Below are 21,568 nucleotides of genomic sequence, written 5' to 3'. Positions count from 1 at the left end.
GGGGGGGCAGTAGCGAACAATTCCTCTGGGTCCATTCATCCCATTCCCGGTCCTTTTCCCCGAGGCGGCTCCCAGTGCACCACGCGCAGCCACTTAGGGACCCACCCTCCCCGACGGCCAGGCCCGGAGCTGTGCGCCCAAGTGCGAGATCAAACCGAGCCAAATCGGCTGTTCCAAGTGGCCCCGTGCCTAGAACCCGGGAGGGACCTCATCATCAGGAAGACCTACCCACCAGCCACTCGCCACCGGCGGCAGAAAAGTGAGGCCCGCGCGCACCACGGCCAGCCGGACGGCGGGGACCCCAGGAGCGCAGGGCGGAGGAGCGGCGCGCCGGGCGGCGAGGGCGCAGGCGGCGCGGCCGGGAAGGAGCGAGGGAGGGGGCGGGAGGAGGAGCAGCAGGAGAGGGCGGCCCGCAGCCTGGCGCCGGGCAGCGGGCGCCGGGGAGGCCGATCCCGAGCGAGTTGCCGGGGAGCCCTAATCCCGTCCCGCGGGCTCGCCGCGCGGGCAGTGGCGCACGGCCGCGGCGGGGCTGAAATATGATAATCAGAACAGCTGCGCCGCGCACCCCGCAGCCAATGGGCGCGGCGCTCGCCTGACGTCCCCGCGCGCTGCGTCAGACCAATGGCGATGGAGCTGAGTTGGAGCAGAGAAGTTTGAGTAAGAGATAAGGAAGAGAGGTGCCGAGCCGCGCCGAGTCCGCCGCCGCCGCAGCGCCTCCGCTCCGCCTGCTCCGCCGGCTCCAAGTGGACTCCCGACCCGCCAGGGCGCGGCGCGGCGGGCAGCGGCTGCTCAGCCTCGGCAGCCCCGGGCCACTGTCTCCCACTTAGCCACAGCGCCAGCATCCTGTCCGTGGGCTGGGCACCAACTGTCCAACCACCATTGCACTGTGGACATTACTCCCTCTTACCGATATGGGAGACATGGGAGATCCACCAAAAAGTAAGAGGCTCTTTTACCTTGTGGGGCTCGGTGTGCTGGTCTGTGCGGGGGTCTCTCAGGCACGGGTGCCAAGGGCTCTTCGGAGTTGGAGTCATCGCCTGGAGAGACCGAGAGAGAGAAGGTGGCTTTTTCTCGTCGCCGCCACGCCTGCATGCTTTGCTGTCGGTTCTGATCTTCGGGAAACTGGTCGTACCTTGTGTTTGAATTCGCCTGTGTGCCCTCCCAAGCCCTGGCCTTCTGGTGCTCAGCGCCGGTTCCTCCCCAGGAACCTGAGCTCTCTGCAGGTTATTCTGTGGCAGAGGTCTGCCTGCACGTACAATGCCCGGAGACGTGAAGTAGCATTAGACTTGCAAAAGAGAACGAGTGACAACTGTATTGAAGTGTGCTCTTGCTAACAATATCCAGTCCTAGGTAGTATTTGAGAGCGTGCTTCATGGAAAATAGAGACATCCCTGTGTTCACTTAACGCTTCTAGTCAAAACCTTTTCTTTGACTTGACTTATCCATAATCTTTCAGAGTGGTTATGGCAAAGAGGGAGGAGGGAAAGAAAACACAAAATGAACGGGTTTGATTGTGTGCTAGGCTTACAAATGTAGACTATTCAAATCTGCATTTTACATATATTCCACCTCCTTTTTAAAACGAGTCAGGGTTTTGATAGCACACTTCAATTACCATTCCGGAGTGCAGTGCTCTTTAAAGAAAAAGAAGGAAAGAAAAGGGGGGCAAAATCTCCCAGAGTACGCCCTATAAGAGAACGACACTAAAAGTGTGTTTATCTCTGTAGGAAGTAAACGGTTAGTCAATCATGTATTTATTTTCATTTCAGAAAAACGTCTGATTTCCCTATGTGTTGGTTGCGGCAATCAAATTCACGATCAGTATATTCTGAGGGTTTCTCCGGATTTGGAATGGCACGCGGCGTGTTTGAAATGTGCGGAGTGTAATCAGTATTTGGACGAGAGCTGTACGTGCTTTGTTAGAGATGGGAAAACCTACTGTAAAAGAGATTATATCAGGTATGCCATTTATCTCCTGCTTTCTTAATTTTGTGCGATTCCCCTGTCTCTCCCCACTCCTTATTTTTTATTTGGTGTGACTTTGCCCTTTTTTCGAAGTTTGCGGTAGTGGGGTCTGGCGTTCAAAAGTTATCCTGAACGTATATTACATAAATTAAACTATGCTGCTCATCTCACTTTTTTAGGGGGAAAAAAACCCCACAAAATTTGATAGTGGTTTTCTTAAATTGTGTGATATTGAAGCTTGTTCAATTGCTCTTGGAATTTGTGGTGCCCAAATTATTTTTCTTTTTTACCCTCCCACTTCCAAAACAAACAAAAAAATTAAAGATGGATAATTTGGGGTTTCTAAATTTTATAAAAGATTGATTTTGATTGTATTGTGCAGTGTTCTCCTTCTCTATGTATTTATTTTAGTTCATTGTTTTCTTAGCAACTTACAAATTCTTTGGAGTTGTCAATGTAATGGACGAAATAAAAGTTTGAGCTAAACATATTTAAAGATGCATTTTGAAAGAGCAAACAGTCTTTTACTTTTAGGCTAAGAGTTTATACCTGGAAAATTTAAAAACCAACCCAAATATTCTCTGCAAAAGGACCGGAAATTTAATCTTTTAAAATATTAACCCTTTGGTGACATCTGACTGTCTTTTCTTTCTTATCTTATCTGAGCTGATGAATTAGACAGAGCAGATCAAATTGCCCATCATCTGTCTACGAACAATTGGTATATTTAGATAATTGAACAGCTTCCTTTCTCACATTAAAATCTGGTAACTGATAAAATGAGCGAATTGTCCATATTGACAAGACTAAAACCACATAAGGAAATTTCTGAGTCTATTTTCTTTTAATTTATTCTGCGTTTAAACTTCGTACTTTGCTAATCTCACATTTTCTCTGACCTGTGTATATGTGTCAGAAACTTCACTTCCTGCCTTAGGAAGCCAGTCGAATTTCTAAAGAAAATTTTATTGTTTCAATAACAAACAGAAGAAAAGAGAAACACCTTTGCTATTATGTTAAAAAATATCAAAAGTATATGTTTTTTAAATTTTTTTCTCTAGTGGCTATTAACAAGAAAATAGCTTTTGTAAGTAATGGAGATTCTGTAGCTGAGAACTTAAAGTTTAGTCAAGATTTAAGTATGCACTTATAATTTTTTCCTGCTCATTTAGTGTCCAGAATTTTTTATTCTTATTTTACAGGCATGAAGTGGAGAGTAGAATCTTGATAGATACAACTGAACAGTGCAAAAAAAAAAAAGTTTATGAACACTTTGATGGAGGTGGGGAAGAGTGGGAGGAAATGGGGAAGAGGAGAACCTAGAAAGGGGGAGGGGTTTTCCAAATTGTTTGGTCACAAGCAAGGTAAAGCCCTCATCCTATGAAATGGAAGATCTCACATAGAGTAGGCGGAGGGAGGCAAAACTTTTGAATCTACCTTCTAACCTCTGACAAATGAGCCTTTTTCATTGTTTACTTGATTGGTGTGTGAACTGGAGATTCTGGCGAGGGAGAGCTCACTTCCCACCTCCTGGAGCCTATCTTTCCTCCCCTGGAGATAGTGTTTTGCTCAATTGCATACAGACCTACTTGTGCCTAATTCTGGATACCAGTTTGTAGAAGGAGCCAGTTGCTTTTACCTTTTCCTCTCCACTCTTCTCAACTCGTGTGTGTGTGTGTGTGTGTGTGTGTCCTTTGAAACCCTGTTGTAAAAGCAGAACAGAGAGGTCATTTAGATTTCCCACTGCCTGTCTCCCCTTGGGGGAGTGAAGTGCTCCCCTCACTGCTCTCGGTGGGTGTTTTGGCAGGAAGGCCCCAGCTCCTGTTGTTGCTGATGCAGGGGGCCCAGGGCAGGGTCGCAGAGATGGAACCGCCAAGGAGAGGTCAGCACGGGGGAGACCTCAGAAGTGGGTCTTTTCATTTTCCTGCCTGGTCATTGCTCTCAGGCAAACTGAAACAGGTAGATAATTCGGCCACTTGAAAAAGATTGAGGGGAGCAGAAGCAGATTTAAAATACAAGAACGAAAAGAAGACCGCAAAGGAAACTTTGTGTTCGCATTGTTGCCTGCGGGAAATCCCGAGTTCCGGCAGCACTGCCGTGGGCTCGTGCAGAAATGGATCTGGAAACCCTCCGGTTTCATTTTGTCGTTCTGCTGGCGCATTTGTGTGTTTGCACACCGAGTGGGGGGTGCCGGTCTCTTTTCCACTTGGATGGGGGACTTACGGTTGCAGGCTTAGATGCATTTCTGAAAAGTGTGGGGCCAGCGGGTACCCACTGTGTGACTGCTCGCTCGAGCCGGCCCGGCTTCGGAGTACATCAGACAAATGTCCTTGGCGCGGACTCAGGGAACTAGAAGGTCCGAGTTGGATACAGAGAGAGGTTCAAAAGAAGGAAAAAGGACAGAAAGAGCGGGAGCGAGACCTAATCACATCTGTTCTGTTCCCAGCTTGCCTGCTTAATGCGGATTTCGGGGGCTCAGGGCCTTGTGGCCGGGTAGTCGGCGGTCCGGGCGGGGCAGCGACCGCCTGAAGTGACCGCTGTCCCTGTGCTTTTCTCCGGCCGGGCCGGCCCGCGCAGGTTGTATGGGATCAAATGCGCCAAGTGCAGCATCGGCTTCAGCAAGAACGACTTCGTGATGCGCGCCCGCACCAAGGTGTACCACATCGAGTGTTTCCGCTGCGTGGCCTGCAGCCGCCAGCTCATCCCCGGGGACGAGTTCGCGCTGCGGGAGGACGGGCTCTTCTGCCGCGCGGACCACGACGTGGTGGAGAGGGCCAGCCTGGGCGCCGGGGACCCGCTCAGCCCCCTGCACCCGGCGCGGCCGCTGCAAATGGCAGGTACTCCTCGCCCTCGCCCGGGGGAGGCCGGCTGGGAGGCAGGCGCCCGGCTGGGCCCGCCGGTCCCTGCTCGCTGGCGGCCGCTGCGGCCCTGCAGCCACCGGCCTCTCTGGCGCGGCGGTGGCCGGCCGTTAGCTGAAGTGCAGGGAGCTCAGGTCGCTTTGCTTTCCCCGCGAGGTTCAATGCGCGCATTGTCCCCTTCCCTCCGCCAGCACACCTGCAGGGCTGCGTGTCTAACTATGGTACACATGAACGTACACCGCTTGTGCACACACGTACACACACGCCCGAACAGTACTTCAGTTCACCTTGGCCTTCAAGCCTTGGCTTACCTACAGCGGGCAACAACTCCGCCAGGTATGCGCCCTGCTGCTGCCTAATTAAAGGGGTGGAGTTCTGGACCTCGGGGCTCACTCCTGGCCAGGCCAAGGGAGTTTGGGTGGCCCCAAGTCCTTCAGCTTCTGAAATCCCCTTTCCTTGCCAATTGCCCCACACTCCAAAAGAGTTTTAAAATTTATTTTTATCCTTTTGTGAGAAAATGGACATGAAAAGATAGTCTTCATAACTGCACGCCCTTGCACAGGGCTGTAATTTAAAACTGTCAACAAGCTAATCTGCAGTAATTGCCTTTTAAAGGGAGCCTGCCTCTTTAAACCATTCATTTTAAGTGATTTGGTGAGAATTTCATCTTTGGGCCTGTGGCTATAACACTAAATTGACCCCCTAGGTGTTGACCTGACCCTAGGGAGTTCAGGAAGGTGTGGGATTTGTACCCTCCGGATCAGAGAGCCTTTTCCCCGGGAAGGAGAGTAGAAACAGGTCGCCCAGGGGGCCGGGAAAGAAGACAGACAATGTTTCCAATCCTGCCTTCCGGTCATGAATAGATCTGCCCTGGTACATTTTTAAAGTATCAATTCCCACTAAACACTGGCTGAGAAAAAGACAGAGAATTCCACCAGGGGTGGGGGATTGTCACTTGCTGGCAGGGGGCTGTGCCAGAGGGCGGCAGCTTCTGTTCGGAGCTACCTGTCCTCTGCTTGTAGGAAAACAGAGGAGGCTGGAATACTGGGACAGTCAGCAGAGGACACTTCCCAGCTGTCCTTGTCTGGAGCCAGGCAGCCCAGTCAGTTTCCTTCGCTTGGGCTCAGCCCGTGTTAGGGACAACCAGGTAGATTTAGCACCGAGAAAGATCAGGGAGCAGAGAGAGGGCCAGAATACTGAATCTCTTTAGCCTTTTGGCCGGAGTGGCGTCTGAGACTGAAGGTCAAGGCTTTCTGCTAGCCTCTTCCCCGGCCTTCGTGTTGCACACATCCTGGCTGCTTGTGGTGTCTCTGGCTGTCACTGGAGTGTTCTGCCTTCCCTTCCCTGGTACCCTCTGACCTTTGCCCAAGAGCCCAGAGGTGGGGGGGCTCCAGTCTGGGTACAGAAAAGGCCAGGAAGGAGAAGCCACGCGGAAAGATGCCAGTCCTGCTGCGCGCAGCGGGGGACAGGCCTGAGACGCGCTCCTTTGCGACCCCTGTGTTGACAGAGCAGGGGCGGAGGCTGCGTTCCGGCGCGGATTACTCAGTTTGACCTCTGAGATTAGAGAGCGAGGTTTTATTCTACCTGTGCTGCTCCTGCTTGGTCCGGGCTTCAAAGCTCTGGCCATTGCCCGGGCGGGGGCGGGGGGCCAGCACCCCGGCTTGCGCTCACCGCCACCCTTACCCCGCAGCCGAGCCCATCTCTGCCCGGCAGCCGGCCCTGCGGCCCCACGTCCACAAGCAGCCGGAGAAGACCACCCGCGTGCGGACTGTGCTGAATGAGAAGCAGCTGCACACCTTGCGGACCTGCTACGCCGCCAACCCCCGGCCCGACGCGCTCATGAAGGAGCAGCTCGTGGAGATGACCGGCCTCAGCCCCCGCGTGATCCGGGTCTGGTTTCAGAACAAGCGGTGCAAGGACAAGAAGCGGAGCATCATGATGAAGCAGCTGCAGCAGCAGCAGCCCAACGACAAAACCGTGAGTGCCAGGCCCAGGGCAGGGGACCCAGAGAGGCAGCCGAGGAGGCCAGGTGCCTGCTGGGAGCTCCGGTTGGCTGGCAGGCGCCCGTTTCCATCCTGCTTGTGCTTCGGACCAGGAGCCCTGACAGGCAGCTCCTCACTCCGACTCAAACCCCAGGGAGAGGCAACCCAGGACGGCCTGGGGCTGGGGACCCTTCTTCCGGTTGGAGTGGCCACCCACAACCCCAGTCTGCATGGGTGGGCTTCTGCCCTTCATCCTCATCCACACCCACAGGGAGCCCTCTCTGGGCAGGCATCAGCAGGACCTGGCTCTGGTTTGGACATTCAGGTCCTTGGTTCTCCCTGCACTGGTGAGGAAGGACAATTCCTTTGGCTCCAATGAAATCCAGGGTTCCACAGGGTGGGTCACCCTGGGACCCCCTGTCCCCCCCCATGCCTGGCTAGGCCTTCTGCAGCACTTTGAGGCCTGTGAGGTCCCCCAAGGTGACCCACAAAAATAGAGCACTCTCTATTCAAGGTCAAGCCCAGGCCTCCGGAGAAGTCAGGCCCCTGGCTCTAGTACCCACTCTTCTCCCTGGTCCCCAGCAGCACCCACCCCACAGCCTTCTGGTGAAATTAACCTAAAGAGTTCCTTCTCTTCCTTTGGCTTTTTACTGCGGTGGCCCTATTTTTAAATGCCATAAAACCCGCCGTCATTAAACTTGGCAGGCTGGCCAGGGCACTTTCTAAGTTGGTTAGTGCTTAACAGCGCCATAGCCGCCAGACCCACAGGCAGGAGGGCGGGGGTGGCCCTGCAGGGAGTGCGGCCTGGAGAAAATCTCCCTGAAGCTGCCCTGGATCCCCAGTCCAGCGTGAAGGGAGGCCTCCCTGCCTCAGCTCTCGGGGCCTGGACGGGAGGGGGAGGGGGTGGGATAAGCTGAGAGGAAGGGAAAGAAGCGAGTCACAGTAGGCTTTGGTTTGGTGAGGTCCTAGCAGACCTCAGTCCAGCCCACAGAAGCAGAAAAACAAAACACAGTAAAACAAAACTGAACTCCTGCTAATATCCATACACGCAGCAACTTTGCTGAGTCAATAAAGGCCACAATATAGATAAGATAATGCCTGGGTATATTTGTTTAGCCTGTGCGGACAATGGAGGGAGGGAGTTTGCTCATTAACATGTTGGGATTGGGGGGTGGGGGTGGCTATTCACAGAATATCCAGGGGATGACAGGAACTCCCATGGTGGCTGCCAGCCCGGAGAGACATGACAGTGGCTTACAGGCAAACCCGGTGGAGGTGCAGAGTTACCAGCCACCTTGGAAAGTACTGAGCGACTTCGCCTTGCAGAGTGACATAGATCAGCCTGCTTTTCAGCAACTGGTAAGTGTCAGCTCCCAGTGTGAGGGGCTGAGGCTCCACCAGAAAGGAGATTCTGGTCTAACTGCCCCCTGTGAGAGGTTGGGGTGGGGGAGGGCCTCCCAGGCCCTGGATGGGCAGAGCTCGGAGGGCTGTGTGGTGCTGAGGACAAGGAGGCAAGCTGGCCAGCAGCCTTCTGTGAGTCTCTTTAATGAGAGCTCATCATTTGACCATGCAGGTAGGATTTTCCATCAGTCCTGCTCGAGGCATTAACTCCAAGGTGCCTGACCCAATGGACATGCATGGGGAGGTGACAGGGCTGCAAAATCCTGTGTACCCCTTGGACTTGAGAGTGGGGAGGGGCTGGAGAGAGCACCTTGACGTTTTAATCAGCAGTTAGCACGTTTCCCCCTCCTCAGCTCCTAGAGAACGGAGTACGTAAGGACCTAAATCAAAGCAATTTTAATGATGTTGACATGCGTAATCATCAGTGGGCAGCAGGCATTTGTGTAGGTGCCTTTGTCATGCTTTTTGTTGTTGTATCTTTTACTGGGACGGTCTTACTCTAAAATGTAGGACTGCTTAAACATTTTTCAGTGTATGAGTCCAAATGTCATACGTCATGACAAACTGCTGTGGCCCGTGTAGATAGCAAGAGGAACGAGTGTTCTACCTATCAGAACGAATATGGGAAAATCTCTCTAGCACCAATATGTTTGACTCATCCAGAAAAGAAAGGGCGAAGTCGCCTTTTGCCTACAAAAGGCTTAAGGGTCAAAATAAATAAGACTCTTAAATATATGTCCCTTGTGATGTATGTGCACATAAGATCTGTTTTCTTAAAACAGTAAACAGCCCTAGAGAATCTTGTTCCGTAACACTAGATCTGTCCTAAAAAATGTGTTCCTTTCCAAGGGAATGCAGGTTTTGTTGAGGTGAGCATTTTACACTCACATTTACCTGGAGGGCATGTCCTTCCTCTGTGGCAACACTTGGGTAATGGGCCAAAGCCAGTGGTTACAAAGGACTGGCCCAGGTGGATGTTTTTAAGTGGGTCAGCCTGGGAAAATTTGAGAAGTCCCTTGACCTCACAGTGGGAAAGTTTAATAGGGTAGGTAGGAAAGTAGACCCTGGGATTAGGAAAAATTACTTATTTTAAAGCCAGGTTCATCTTATGACTTATTTGCATGAAACCCGGGTCCTCGAGGGGAGGGAGGGGAGGGTGCTGGGCAGTCCTGAAACTTCAGCGGCAGGTTGGTGAGCGGAAGTGCAGACCCAGCTGGAGGCGCGGGTGGGGGCTGGGGGCAGCGGGAACCTCACAGCAGCAGAGTACATTCTCAGCTCAAAAGGAGCCAGATATTTAGAACGCGATGACGTTATAATATATGGGTCTCCTCTCGGAAGGAAGAGCCTGATTTAAAGGGAAAGAGAGAGAAAGAGAAAGGCCAACAGACAGCAGGACCAACAAGGAAGCAAGCCCCAAGCTGTGAGCCCCCCAGGAGTTCATCATTGTTCCGTGGAGCCCCCTCGGAATCAGCCGACACACGATCCCAGCGTGTGTGACGGATTTTCCAACTCAAGAAGAGAGGCTTTGATGCCTGGAGACTGAGAACTCGCCTGCTCCCAGGGCAACACGTAGCCAGCGGGATGGTTGTTTGGAGCATGCGTGGTAGAGTCGAGATGCCATTTTACAGTGGGAAACACATTTGTTCTTAAATAATTTAATGCAACATAATGTTGGGAATTCAGTTTCGGTTAAAACAGGTCTCTTGGAAGATGGGAAAGCGAGAGGATTTCTCCTCGGCTTCTTTCCTGTGTAGGCTTTCTTTAAGCCTGTAAAATTGAATTATAGACCTGGATGTCTCTGTCTACCTATCTGTCTGCACACACAGATGTTTGTGTGCGCACACACGTGTGACGACTTTATGATCCTTTAATGAGTATGATCAAAGCCTCCTTTATTCATATCTCAACCTTCTGTGCAGGTCAATTTTTCCGAAGGAGGACCGGGCTCCAATTCCACGGGCAGTGAGGTGGCTTCCATGTCCTCCCAGCTCCCGGACACCCCCAACAGCATGGTAGCCAGTCCCATTGAGGCATGAGGAACACTCACTCAGCTGTATTTTTTTTTTTTTTTCCCTGTTGGAGACAGTGGGAAATTATAATGTTGAACTCCGAAAAACAAACGTATTTAACGACCCAGTCAATGAAAACTGAATTGAGGAATGAACGCTCCATGAAATGCACGGTCTGTTTTAATGACAAGGTAATATGGTAGCAACACTGTGAAGACAATCATGGGATTTTACTAGAATTAAAAACAAACAACAAACAAAACCCAAACCCAACATACACGCTATCCAGTGACCTTAGGAGTACTGAAAAAAAAAGAAGAAAAAGAAAAGAAAAAAAAAAAAAGACGTTTTTAAAACGTAGAGGATTTGTATTCAAGGATCTCAAAAAAAGCGTTTCTTTTCACCGCACACGCAGAGGAAGGCAGAAACAGATTTCCTGGTCCATCCTATTCTGAAGGGTGCTGTTTCTATGCTGGTGGTTGGCTTGCCGAACAGGAGCCCAGCAGAGGAGCAGGAAGGGAAACTGGCTGAAAGAGCCCTTTCAGGAAGGAGCTGCGCGGTTGGCCATGTTTTCAGTTGACTTTAACAAGGGGTTAATTGAAATCCTGGGTTTCTTAGCTTGTCCTGTAGCTGGTTTCTTTTTTCCTTTTGCCCCCGACTCCTCCCTTCCCCTCTTTTCTTTTTTTTTTTTTGAGATCCATCCTCTATCAAGAAGTCTGAAGCGACTTTAAAGGTTTTTGAATCCAGATTTAAAAACCAACTTCTAAAGCATTGCAACAAGGTACCTCTATTTCGCCACAAGCGTCTCGGATTGTGTTTGACTTGTGTCTGTCCAAGAACTTCTCCCCCAAAGATGTGTATAGTTATCAGTTACAATGACTGTTTTCTCTCTCTCTGGAAATAAAGAGGAAAAAAAGGAAACATTTTTTTTTTTTGTTTGCTCTTGCATTGCAAAAATTATAAAGTAATTTATTATTTATTGTCGGAAGACTTGCCACTTTTCATGTCATTTGACATTTTTTTTTGTTTGCTGAAGTAAAAAAAAAAAGAAGATAAAGGTTGTACCGTGGTCTTTGAATTCTATGTCTAATTCTATGTGTTTTGTCATTTTTTTTTTTCATAAATATGTGAAATCAAAGCGCCATATGTAGGATTATATCTTCAGGACTATTTCACTAATAAACGTTTGGCATAGATAAATAAATAAACTCAATGATCCAGGGTCCCTCTTTTATATGTTTACAAGTAAGCCGTTCAAGTGTCTGAAATTAAGAACTGCATGGGGATGGGGTAAACTGACAGGCCTCCTGAGTCCCTGCAAATAGTTACGTTTGCATTTGTGAGTTTGCATTGCTGGCGGGACCAACCCTACTTGGAAGCCCTGAGCTCTCAGCTGTAAAAATATTACTGGTTTTTGAAAATAAGATGCTGTTCTCTGGCCTCCCCCCTCCCCCCCACCTTTCCTTCCTCCTGTCTCTTTTCTTGCCCTACCCCGCACCCCACCCCAAATAGGAAGAGGGCCCTGCTTCCAATGGGGTTTGATTGAGTCACTATTTTATTTTCTTAGAGTAAGTGCGTTCTTTATACCAAAGTCTCCTGCTTAGGATTGTTGAAATGACCCATATTTCAAGCATAAGCTCTTGCTAAAAGAGGCTTTCTGCCTAGCCAGTGAGGTATGACCATTATTTACCCGTGGCGGCTGTCAGCCGATGGAGAAATGCTGCTTTATTTGCGAAGGAAGAACAGGCCGAGAGAGGAGAGTTTTCTCAGCAATTCCCAGACCAGTCAGCCTGTGCGTCTTCTGGCCTCTCCCCCACCCCCCACCCCCTGTCCCCAACTTGTTTCCTATACCCCCACCCGTCTTCTCCCCCAGTGCCAATTCCAAACCCTTGGAGGGGTGACTGGGTGTGTCCGAGCGCAAGGCGGTGGCTGCGTTGGGGAACCGCCTTTTGCGGGATGGGGGTGGGGGGTCGCGCGCCCTGCAAACCCAAAGGACTAGCTCTTTGAACGAGAATCCCCCCGGAATTTAGCAGCAGTTCCCGTGCCCCAGAGCCAGCACACAGGGGTGGGTAAATGTTCCCGTCCAGAATCGGTCTTCCAGGTGCTGCTTCGTTTGCGGGTGCAGAGTTAGCCCTTGGGGTTCCAGCTTGTCCCCCTCCCCCATGGTACTTTGACTCTAGAAACTGGGTTCATTTGTACTGGCGAGTGTAATGCGGCTTTAGATATCTGACAACTCGTAATAAATACCGAAGCTAACGTACCCTAATCATGTCTCTGTGGCTTGTGCCCCTCCGACTCCTTCCAGGGAGCAGGGCAGAGGCCAGCCCACCCCACCCCCACCCCCACCCCCGAACGGGGCTCCCGGCTCCCAGCTCGCTGTCCCCCTTTCCAAACCTGCGCAAGTGAGGGAAACGAGGCTCAATTAGGCTTTTGTTTGGCATCGGTCTACAGAACGGGTTAATTACAGGCTCTCACGTGGGTGCAGAGAGAAAACAAACTTTGCATTGAAAATGTTGCAGTGCATTAGACATGCCCGTTGATTACTTTGATTGTTGTGTCTAATTCTTGACAGAGGGGTAATAATTTGGCCCGAGGTAATAATGGCTTGTAGTCTGTTGAGAAAAACAGGAGTTATGTCTTATCTCACACAGATCTTCTCCAGGAAAGCGCCCCCGCCCTGCGCATTATTTGCTTTTTCTGTCCTGTCCCTTCTCCATTTCTTGCGCTGGACTTGACTCTCGGCTTCCCCGTCACAATCTCTATTTGTCTGCCTTTTCCGTTTTCCTCACCATCACACCTGGACGGCCAGGAACTGGAAGGACAGCAGAACCCACGTGAAGTCTGATGTCCCCTGCACCACGGCCCTAGCCTTCCCCTTCCCCAGCCTCAGCTTCTCCTGACAATTTAGGACCTGGAAATGGGAAAAAACAAAACTTTATTTAGGATTTGAATGCAATGGAGGGACTTGCGTGAGGCATACGTCTTCGTGATGCTTTATCATCCTGACATTTATTTCTAAGATTAGGGCTGGGGGTGGGGTGGGGAGGAGGTGATGTTTTACATATATAGATGTCAGTCTCTTCTGAAGTCCACAGCTTGAATTTAAGTACAGTAATTTGGGAGGGGAGTGATGAATGATTCGGTTTCACTTGCTGGATTCAGGATACTTGTTGCCTGATGGCTGGGAGTGGGTTGATGGCTGGATAGCATCCGAGTTCTTGAATTATTCATGGCAAAGGTGTGTTCCCTTCTGGACTCTGCAGGGTGTGCTCTAAAAGATGTAGCTGAAACGTCTCCTTGTGTGCACACTCGCTGTCCCTGCACACCTCTGGAGATGTGCCTGCTCATGAAATGCCTCCTGTTTGCTATTATCTTTCATCCTCCCTCCCCTTACTAGGCATTCTTCTTTCTGGACATTATGACTCATTTCCTCCAGCTTCTGCAAGCTAAAATTTAATGCAACCGAAAACATCCAGGGCGCTCCCCTTGAAGCAGGACTTGGTGTCAGTGTCTACTCTTCCTGCCGGGATTTTGCTGCTGCAGTTTCAGAGCAGTAACCTATTTCAGCCCCCTTCTTCCGTCTCATCACATGGGCCTGGCTTTCATTGAAAAAACAGCCCTTTCTTAGTTAAAATCATATACGTAATGATATTTTTTCTTCATGGGAATAATATTTCTGGTTGTTGGAGATTCTCTGTGGGTGTGTGTACCCACTTACCAATTCACAGCTTCTGTGGGGTTCCGTATTAATGACGACTTTGTATGTACAGCTCTGCCTCTGTTCACCGCGACTGGATTGCTAAACTGATCGTAATGACCTCTTTTCTGGTCTATCTTATCCTTTTGACTTCCAGCCAAAAAGACAATGTGCTTTTAAGGTACCTACAAGTACTTTGCATTTCCCTAGCACCTTGATTTTTAAGTCCCCAAATCGTTCTCATTGAAATACCTTGTAATTCGCATGTGGATTTACTTAGCATTTTCCTTTTTATTTAAAAAGGGGGGGGGGGTAAAAGTCTGTCCAAACCGTCAGAAAAGCTTAAGTTTGGATGGAACCCAGCCAGCTAAGGTTTTTAATCTCACCCCTAATGTAAGAAAACTAAGCAGAAGTTACTTATTTTCTTATTTGTAAAGTTCAGTATGGTCAACTTTTGTAAAGGAGATTTCTAATCCAAATTATGCTTGGGTTCAATTCTTTAAGGACTGTTTACTTCCTCTCTGCTAATCAACGGTTAAAGATTACACCACAACAAGGCAAGTCAAATTTTCTTTGGGGTCTCCGGGGAGAAAGAGGGAAGGGGATATATTTGTGCCTTTATTTAAAAGTGTTCCTTTGGAAAATGACCCCTAATCTTGAATCCTCATTAACTATTTAAAATAAAAACAATTAACGTATACAGTGTGAGTTGGTGTTTTTAAACTCAAATGCAAGTAGTTAATTCAGGGCGCTGGCAACCAATTCTGTTTACTGATCTTTTCTGATTGTTGTTTTCTTGATAATGGAGCAAGCCACTGAATGGCTGTTTGAGCCCAGGCGCCACAAACATAAACTTCACAGCTTACAATGTCCCAAGTCGTGATGGAGGATCTCTCCACACCTCCCGGGGACTCTGAAGTGTAGACAGAGAAGTTGGTTCACAGGGAGCAAAGGAGGGGGAGGGGCGGCAGGGAGGGAGCGGAGTGTTTGCTCTGAGCATTGTTACTATCACGTCCATTAATTTTTCTGGCTTGAGCTCGGAGAAGCCAGTTTCTTTGCCTTGGAGAAGCCAGCCTCTTACCCTGAGCCGCACTTAAGACTATATTTGATTCTTTCAATTTTTTCGAAAATTTATTTTGCAAATCTTTTCTGCTTGCTGATCCCTCTGCAAAAGCGCCAGGCGCTGATACGCAGAGCGTTCTAAAAAGAAAACCACTTTTCCCCCAAAATGTGACGCCTAAATTCGGGGAGGGGGGGTATGTGGGGGAAGGTTGCTTCCCGCCAGGTGGGGGGGGGATGCTGGTTGATCTGCCCTTTACGACAGCCCCAGGAGAGATCCCGGTGAGCCCTCTCCAGGCCTGGGATCCTCCTCCCATTCAGTTGATCAAAAGTGCCTTTTCATTGCAGGGTGACGTTGTTATTTGAGGATTTGGTTAAGTTGGCAACTTATTTTTGCCGGTGTGCCTAGTGCCCCCTCTGCTGTGTTTCCTGTGTCCAGCGGGCGGGCAGCCCGAAGGCACTCAGGTTTGGGGAGCGGGAGCTAGGAACTGGGGACCCGGCCCTGGCCTAACCAGCCCCACGACCCCCGTGGGCGAGTCCGCCCTTGGTCTCTTAAAGAAGGGACAGTCGTGGTCCGGGAGAGGAAAACAGGGTGTTGCTGGGCCCTTCTCCTCCAGGACTGGATCAGGTTGGCAGATCTGGAGGGCTAATCCAAACAAGGCGCTTGACTTGTGAGGTCGCGAGTCTAGACAGAGCTGGTGGCTCGGCGGCCCCTTATCTTTCCCTGGAATCAGCCGAAGAGGCGCTCCCGGCCCAGGCGCGGCGCAGACGGCGCAGCAAACAGCACCTGAGGCTTTACAGCCCGCTTTATTGTTTCACGGGGAGGCCGCCGCGCTGTGGGTGCTGCGTCCGCCCCGCGCCAACCTCGCCGCGGCCACGGCCACCGGGGCGCGCGGCCTCTGCTCGCTCCCGGCCGCCCGCCGCGCCTGCGGAGCCCCTGCGGAGCCCCCGCTGCCCGCTCTCCTCCCAGCCTGGAGGTGCAGGGCTGGAGGGGCCAGGGCACAGCTTCCAGCGAGGTGTCCTGTGCGAATCCCACATCTCCTCTTGCTGCCTGGAAATGACAGTTCCGCACGATGGCCACTAATGGTTTGCGGGGTCAGTGGGCTCTGACTCCAGGGCGATCAATAAAAACATTTAGTGCAGTAATAAGCTCCCCCCCCTATGGTGAAAGATGCGTCACCATCTTGGACAGAGTGTCCCCTCGGCGAGCACAAAGGGTGGCGGGACAAGCAGTGTTTGCCTGAGCATTTCCCGGCCGCACGTGGAGGCCTCCCCAGGCTCTGCAGCCGGCTGTCACCGCCGGGCTGGCACTGGCCTCCCTGGGAGCGCAGGGGCCACCGGGACCGGACTGGCAAGGCCCCATTGCAATGACGAAGAGCCAAGCCTGGAGATTCATGTGATCACGGAATTTGTGGCTCGCATTTCAAATTAATTGAGTGAAATTAAGTTAATTATAATTTTGGTCTTTCCCTATGGAAACTTTTTGTTGTTTCAGAAAAGAGGGAGAGTTCCTAGTTAGGTTGACTCACTGTTCTAGTTTGCAAACAACATCCGATGTCTGCGCGCGGGTGTCTGTGGGTGTCATTGGCGTGGAGTGGAGAATCCTGCCTCTTGGAAAGGGACCAGAAATGTAGGTGAGGGCAATTTGGTTCTGTGCTCAACGCGGTGGCAATACACACTCCACCATCTCCCAGCTTTGCAGACCCCGCAAACCTACTCCTGCGTTTCTGCCTGGTCTCAGTTGAAAAAAAGAAAACAAAACCAAACCCAAGTTTCGTGAAATTGAAGGACTTCTGAAAGGAGATTGAAAAAAAAAAACAACAACACAGCATTTCTTTCTCCAGAAAATAATCCTTCACTGGAACTCGGGCACTGACTTTTCTTTTTCTCATGGGTAAGAGTTGCTGTTTATTTTGACCTGTCACAAATACAAAGTGTTGTTTGAAACTTGTTAAACCAGCAGGTATATGGAGATAATGCCAGACAGGCCTCTGAATATGATAAAGGAAAGTCCGGTGGGAATTAACTGAAGGACTAGGCAGGATTTTACTTTTTCCCCAATAGCTTTTTAGTTAGTATTTCTTCAGAATGTTATATCACCTTTCTCACAGTTGTGTAGTAGCCAGCAGTTGTTCAGTGTACAGTAAAGATATGATTGGCAACTTGTTTTTTGTGCTCGTTCTAGACTAATTATTATGATAGTACATTCTCAATTAGTTTTAAATAATTTCTCTTTTCCCTCATTAACTAATTACCTACACAAAACATCTTTTGTCTTAACATGTTCAATAATTACTTATTAGAACAACTATTAATTTTTAAAAAACTATGTATAGGAGGTTTACTTTAAAAATAAGTTTTGCAAAGGTAAACGTATCTATAGTTGGGGGGGGGAGACGGGGAGGAAAAGGAAAAAAATTGAGTTAGATTTCTAAAAACCACATACATACTTTGAAACAGTATATTTTAAAGAACAAAGGGAAAAATAGTTGTGAGCCAAACAGTGAAAGTCTCATTTTAAACTCACAGAATATAACTGATTGTTATTTAAAACTTTATATCAGTAATCTTACAAATTTCTGTGATGGGAGAACCATTCTCAAGAAGAAACACGTGATGTAAAAACAACCTGGCAAACTGAATAACATTTACTATTTAATTCTTAAAATAAAATGAGTGACTTTATCTATAAAATACAGGAATGTGCTTTCACCGACAATGAAGACGGATGTCTAAAAAGATTAAATGTGGAAAATGTGGAGTATCAGTTTCTGGAGAATGAAAATGCTTAGTAAATTCTGAGATCATTCATTTACTTTCTTTAGTAATATATGGAAATATTTTGGAGATTACTGCTTATAATCCTGTTTTTGTATCAAAGTACATTTCATATTTTAAGGCTATGATGTATCCTTGAAGTCTACAGCTTCAAAGACACTAGCCACTCTTGAATTTTATGCAGGGCCAAATTTTCACCTACTCGCCAGAAGTTGAACCCTTGCTTGAAGGATTGTGTGTCACCCGTGAAAACTCACCTTTTAGTTCTCTTATCCCATCAATGGATTCATAAGTCTCATTCATGTTAATGGAAAATGCCCTCATGTGTTATGTGCAAAGCCGAGCTGGGCGATAGTTCACCCGGCAGTGTCCTTGTTGCAAGTATGCTAGGGCTACAAACGACCTAAGGGAAAATGTCAGTCACATGGAGACTCAGATAATATATTAGTCTCTCAGGTGGAAACAAGCATATGAAGTGGTAGGATTAAAACGGACTTAAAAAAATTTTTTTTTACTAGAAAAACACAAGGCCTGAAATATTTCCCCCCACCTTTTAGAATTTTGGGAGTAACCCTTAGTTAGTTAACTGCTGGTTCAGAAAGATTCCTGCCCGGCAGATGGGTAGCTTATGTACCGGTGAGCTCCAGGACCGAAGCTGGTATCTCCTACCTACCGGCCGTATAGGAAGTTGTTTCTACTGAATTATTTACTGGAAACTGAGCGATCTTTGTTTATTTGTTTTCCCTGTGTAGCGGTGATGGACCCGAAGAAATCATTCTCGCAGATTAATGTGCGCATCTGCGGCGTCCGGCGTCCTCTCGGGCAAAGCTCGGGGGCTAGGACAGACCCTGTGACACTCCAGGGCTGAGGGATGGTCCAAGGTGGTGCATGATGAATGCTGTCCCTCATGCATGCTGTTTTGGGTATTCACGGCAAAACCTTCTAGAATCACATGCAGACTAAGAATATCTTAAATCTTTTTTATAGGAAGTATCAGGAGAGGAGGCAGTGTTTGCTGGAGCAAGAGCTGTCTAGGGGTGGTTTCCGCAGCGACTAGCACTTTGCAGTCATTAGTTATGTATGAGAGCCAGCAGAACCCATTTCCTAATGACCCCTGTACCTGCGTCTCAGCACAGTGCTCTTCCCTTGTCGCCCTCGTCCGTGTAAGAGCAGAACAGCAAAGAAGCGATGCTTTGCCCTTGAAGACTTCAGGGAGGACTGCGCCGGGTCAGGATGGGAAGCACTTTGATAGACGTTGCCAGGGACGTCCACGCTCGTGGCTTCAGGAGCTGGGGGGCCACGCCGAAGGGTAAGCGGTGCGTCGCTGATCTGGCCCACGGCCCTTCACCTTCCGTCATGACTCGACTCTTTGATTTCAGGACCACTTTACGCTGCTTGAAATGACCGAAGATCTCAGAAGGCTTTTGTTTATGTGCGTCACATCTGTCAGTGTTTACTGTTGGATAAATTAAAAATGAGGACATTAAAATATTTATTAGTCACTTCAAATAACATACTACATGTTAACATAACGAAGTTTTTAATGAAAAATAACTGTACGTTACAAAAGAGAAATGTAGCCCGGCTGGCGTGGCTCAGTGGTTGAGTGTGGACCCATGGGCCAGGAGGTCGCAGGTTCGATTCCGGGTCAGGACACACGCCCAGGTTGTGGGCCCGATCCCCAGTGGGGGGCGTGCGGGAGGCGGCCAGTTGATGTTCTCTCTCATTGATGTGTCTATCTCTCCCTCTCCCTTCCTCTCTCTCTAAAATCAATAAAGAAAAAAAATGTATATTTTTTAAAAATGTAGTGAGAAGAGTGGCCTAGATTACTTTTTGCAAATATTTTCCATGTCTGGCTTCATAGAAGACGCCCGCGTTCTCACGTGTGCTTCCTTATTCCGTCTGTGGCAATATCACACACCGTGGGGATTCTAGAAAACTCCACGGCCACTTGTGAGAGAATGAAAGGAAAAAGGCACATAATGTCTAACATGATTATGGAAAGAGTTTTAACCTCACAGCCACCACCCGGGGGGGTGCGTGGGGGTTTCAGACACACCCCTCAAAGGTCCCCAGAACACATGCCTTAAAAATGGGCTTTTACGAAAGGATTACAGAGAAGCTGCTGCTTGAGGGAATTGAATCGCCTCTGTGAGTGCTCTACAGAGATTCTCCACCTTTGCCATCTCGTGGCGCACGTACGCTAATCGCTCAAATTGTACAGCTCAGCAAAAAAATAAATATTTTTGCTGATCTGACAGAAATCAGGTACCATTTTGATTCATTCACACTGCCGGGCTGTTGCAGTGTGGACTGTTGTCATTTTTTTTATTGGACAGTCTAAGGGAAACGAGGTCAGTGCCCCGACTGAACGGTCGCTGCAGGTTTCAGGAGTTCCCGCGGCTCGTCGGTGTGCCAGGGCACCGGGTGGGAACCGCCTCTCTGCAGACACGGGTCTGTTTTCAAGTCAAGGCCAGGCCGCAGTTTTATTTGGTGACTTTTCCATTTCGTCATCAAACACGGATCTGAAAATCACCTCCATCCATGGCCTTGGAGGAAAACCAGAAGTGTGTGGCCGGAAGGTCAGCTCCTCTCTGAAAGTTTGCGGGAGAGACAGGCACGTGGATGTGGACCGGGTGGGTCACAGGTGCTGGCTCCGTTCCCTTTCAGAGGTCTCTTCCGTTACCCTTGTGAAGCTGGGGAGGATGAGGGGCGCCGAAATCCGTAGCAAATAACTCATCGTCGGCACGAGACAGTTGGTGGCCACAGTATTTTGAGCCCAGGAAGGAAAAGGGACAGTTGTAATTTGGAGAAATTTCTTGGCTTTCGGGATGAGATGAGCTTGTGAGATTGAAGACTGACAGGTGGAGAAAAGAACAAGTCAAGGACCACAGTGGTGCTGGCAGGGGGTGGTCCTTTCCGTGGTTGACGTGGAGAGAACAGGAGCTGGTCGGAGAGAGCCCGAGACACTGGCTGGTGGGGACGAGGGCAGCTGAGCCATTGTTTCCTTCCTCTGCATAAGCATACTGGTGGCTGGCACCCCTCAGCTTCCTTCACCTGTGGGCTGGCCACATGACCACACCCTTGCCCGTGGGGTCCAAGCCGAAAAAATGCCCCTTATTCTGCTGGGCATTGCTGTCTTCTTGTTCTCTTTTTCCTTCCCACTGGCTAGAACCCGCGAAAGTCCAGCTTTACCTGGGCAGAGGTGGACACGTGCTGTGGTTGGTGGAGCAACATGAGGGATATAACTGGGTCCTAAGTATCATCGGGGACTGGAGAGGTCTGCTGGCTGACTGAAGCTCTCAGCTCCAATATGAGTGAGAAATGTGTGTTTATTATTATCGTGCTTATTTATCGCACCAGCCTGGCCTTACCCCAGTGCAAGAGGGTGAAGACCAGAGCAGTGATGTTCAACCCTCTTCATCTCTGGTGTACGTGAACTCATTACTGCAGTTCTTCAGCACAACCAAAAATAGGTATTATTTTGATTGCTGTACAAAAAAACAATAGTAATTACCTACCCTTTCGCTCCAAAGTGACTTTTTAAAAAGTCAAATTCCTATACTTACATAAAAGCATTTCTGGTGCAAAGATTTAACCAATCAGACGCGACCTTATTATGCAACGTGACCAATAAGAGGCAACTATATTTTGTGACCTAGATACTCATGGTGCAGGACAGGGCATTCACACGAGGTGGCTATTGTGGTGGCTGCTGTCATTTTTTTAGTTGACAGTCTGAGGGAAGAGAGGTCGGCGCCCCTGAGTAGTCAGGTGTTCCATGTTTAAAAATGTTTGCGGCTCCCCGGGTGCCAGTCG

At 49.3% G+C, this 21,568-nt stretch overlaps 1 protein-coding gene across 1 annotated transcript; it reads left to right on the top strand.

The window, feature by feature from the left end:
* Positions 1-651: 651 nt before the first annotated feature.
* On the top strand, positions 652-11,123 carry ISL1 (ISL LIM homeobox 1). The gene is made up of 6 exons (XM_036280109.1): positions 652-939; positions 1,770-1,959; positions 4,543-4,802; positions 6,514-6,800; positions 7,997-8,164; positions 10,126-11,123. The coding sequence occupies exons 1-6, from the start codon at positions 912-914 to the stop codon at positions 10,240-10,242; spliced, it is 1,050 nt and encodes a 349-aa protein (XP_036136002.1). The 5' UTR covers positions 652-911; the 3' UTR covers positions 10,243-11,123.
* The last annotated feature ends 10,445 nt before the right edge of the window (positions 11,124-21,568 follow it).

The sequence above is a fragment of the Molossus molossus genome, unplaced genomic scaffold (genome assembly GCF_014108415.1).
Source record: "Molossus molossus isolate mMolMol1 unplaced genomic scaffold, mMolMol1.p scaffold_m16_p_3, whole genome shotgun sequence".
NCBI lineage: Eukaryota > Metazoa > Chordata > Mammalia > Chiroptera > Molossidae > Molossus > Molossus molossus.
Note: the sequence above shows the minus strand (reverse complement) of the source record. Positions and strands in the feature narration are given on the sequence as shown.

Bases quoted from the DNA above. Each gene is read 5' to 3' on its own strand.
- ISL1 (XM_036280109.1), top strand. From the start codon at position 912: ATGGGAGACATGGGAGATCCACCAAAAA. The intron at 940-1,769 runs GTAAGAGGCTCT...TTTTCATTTCAG, and splicing joins CATGGGAGATCCACCAAAAA to AAAAACGTCTGATTTCCCTA. The intron at 4,803-6,513 runs GTACTCCTCGCC...CTTACCCCGCAG, and splicing joins GCGGCCGCTGCAAATGGCAG to CCGAGCCCATCTCTGCCCGG.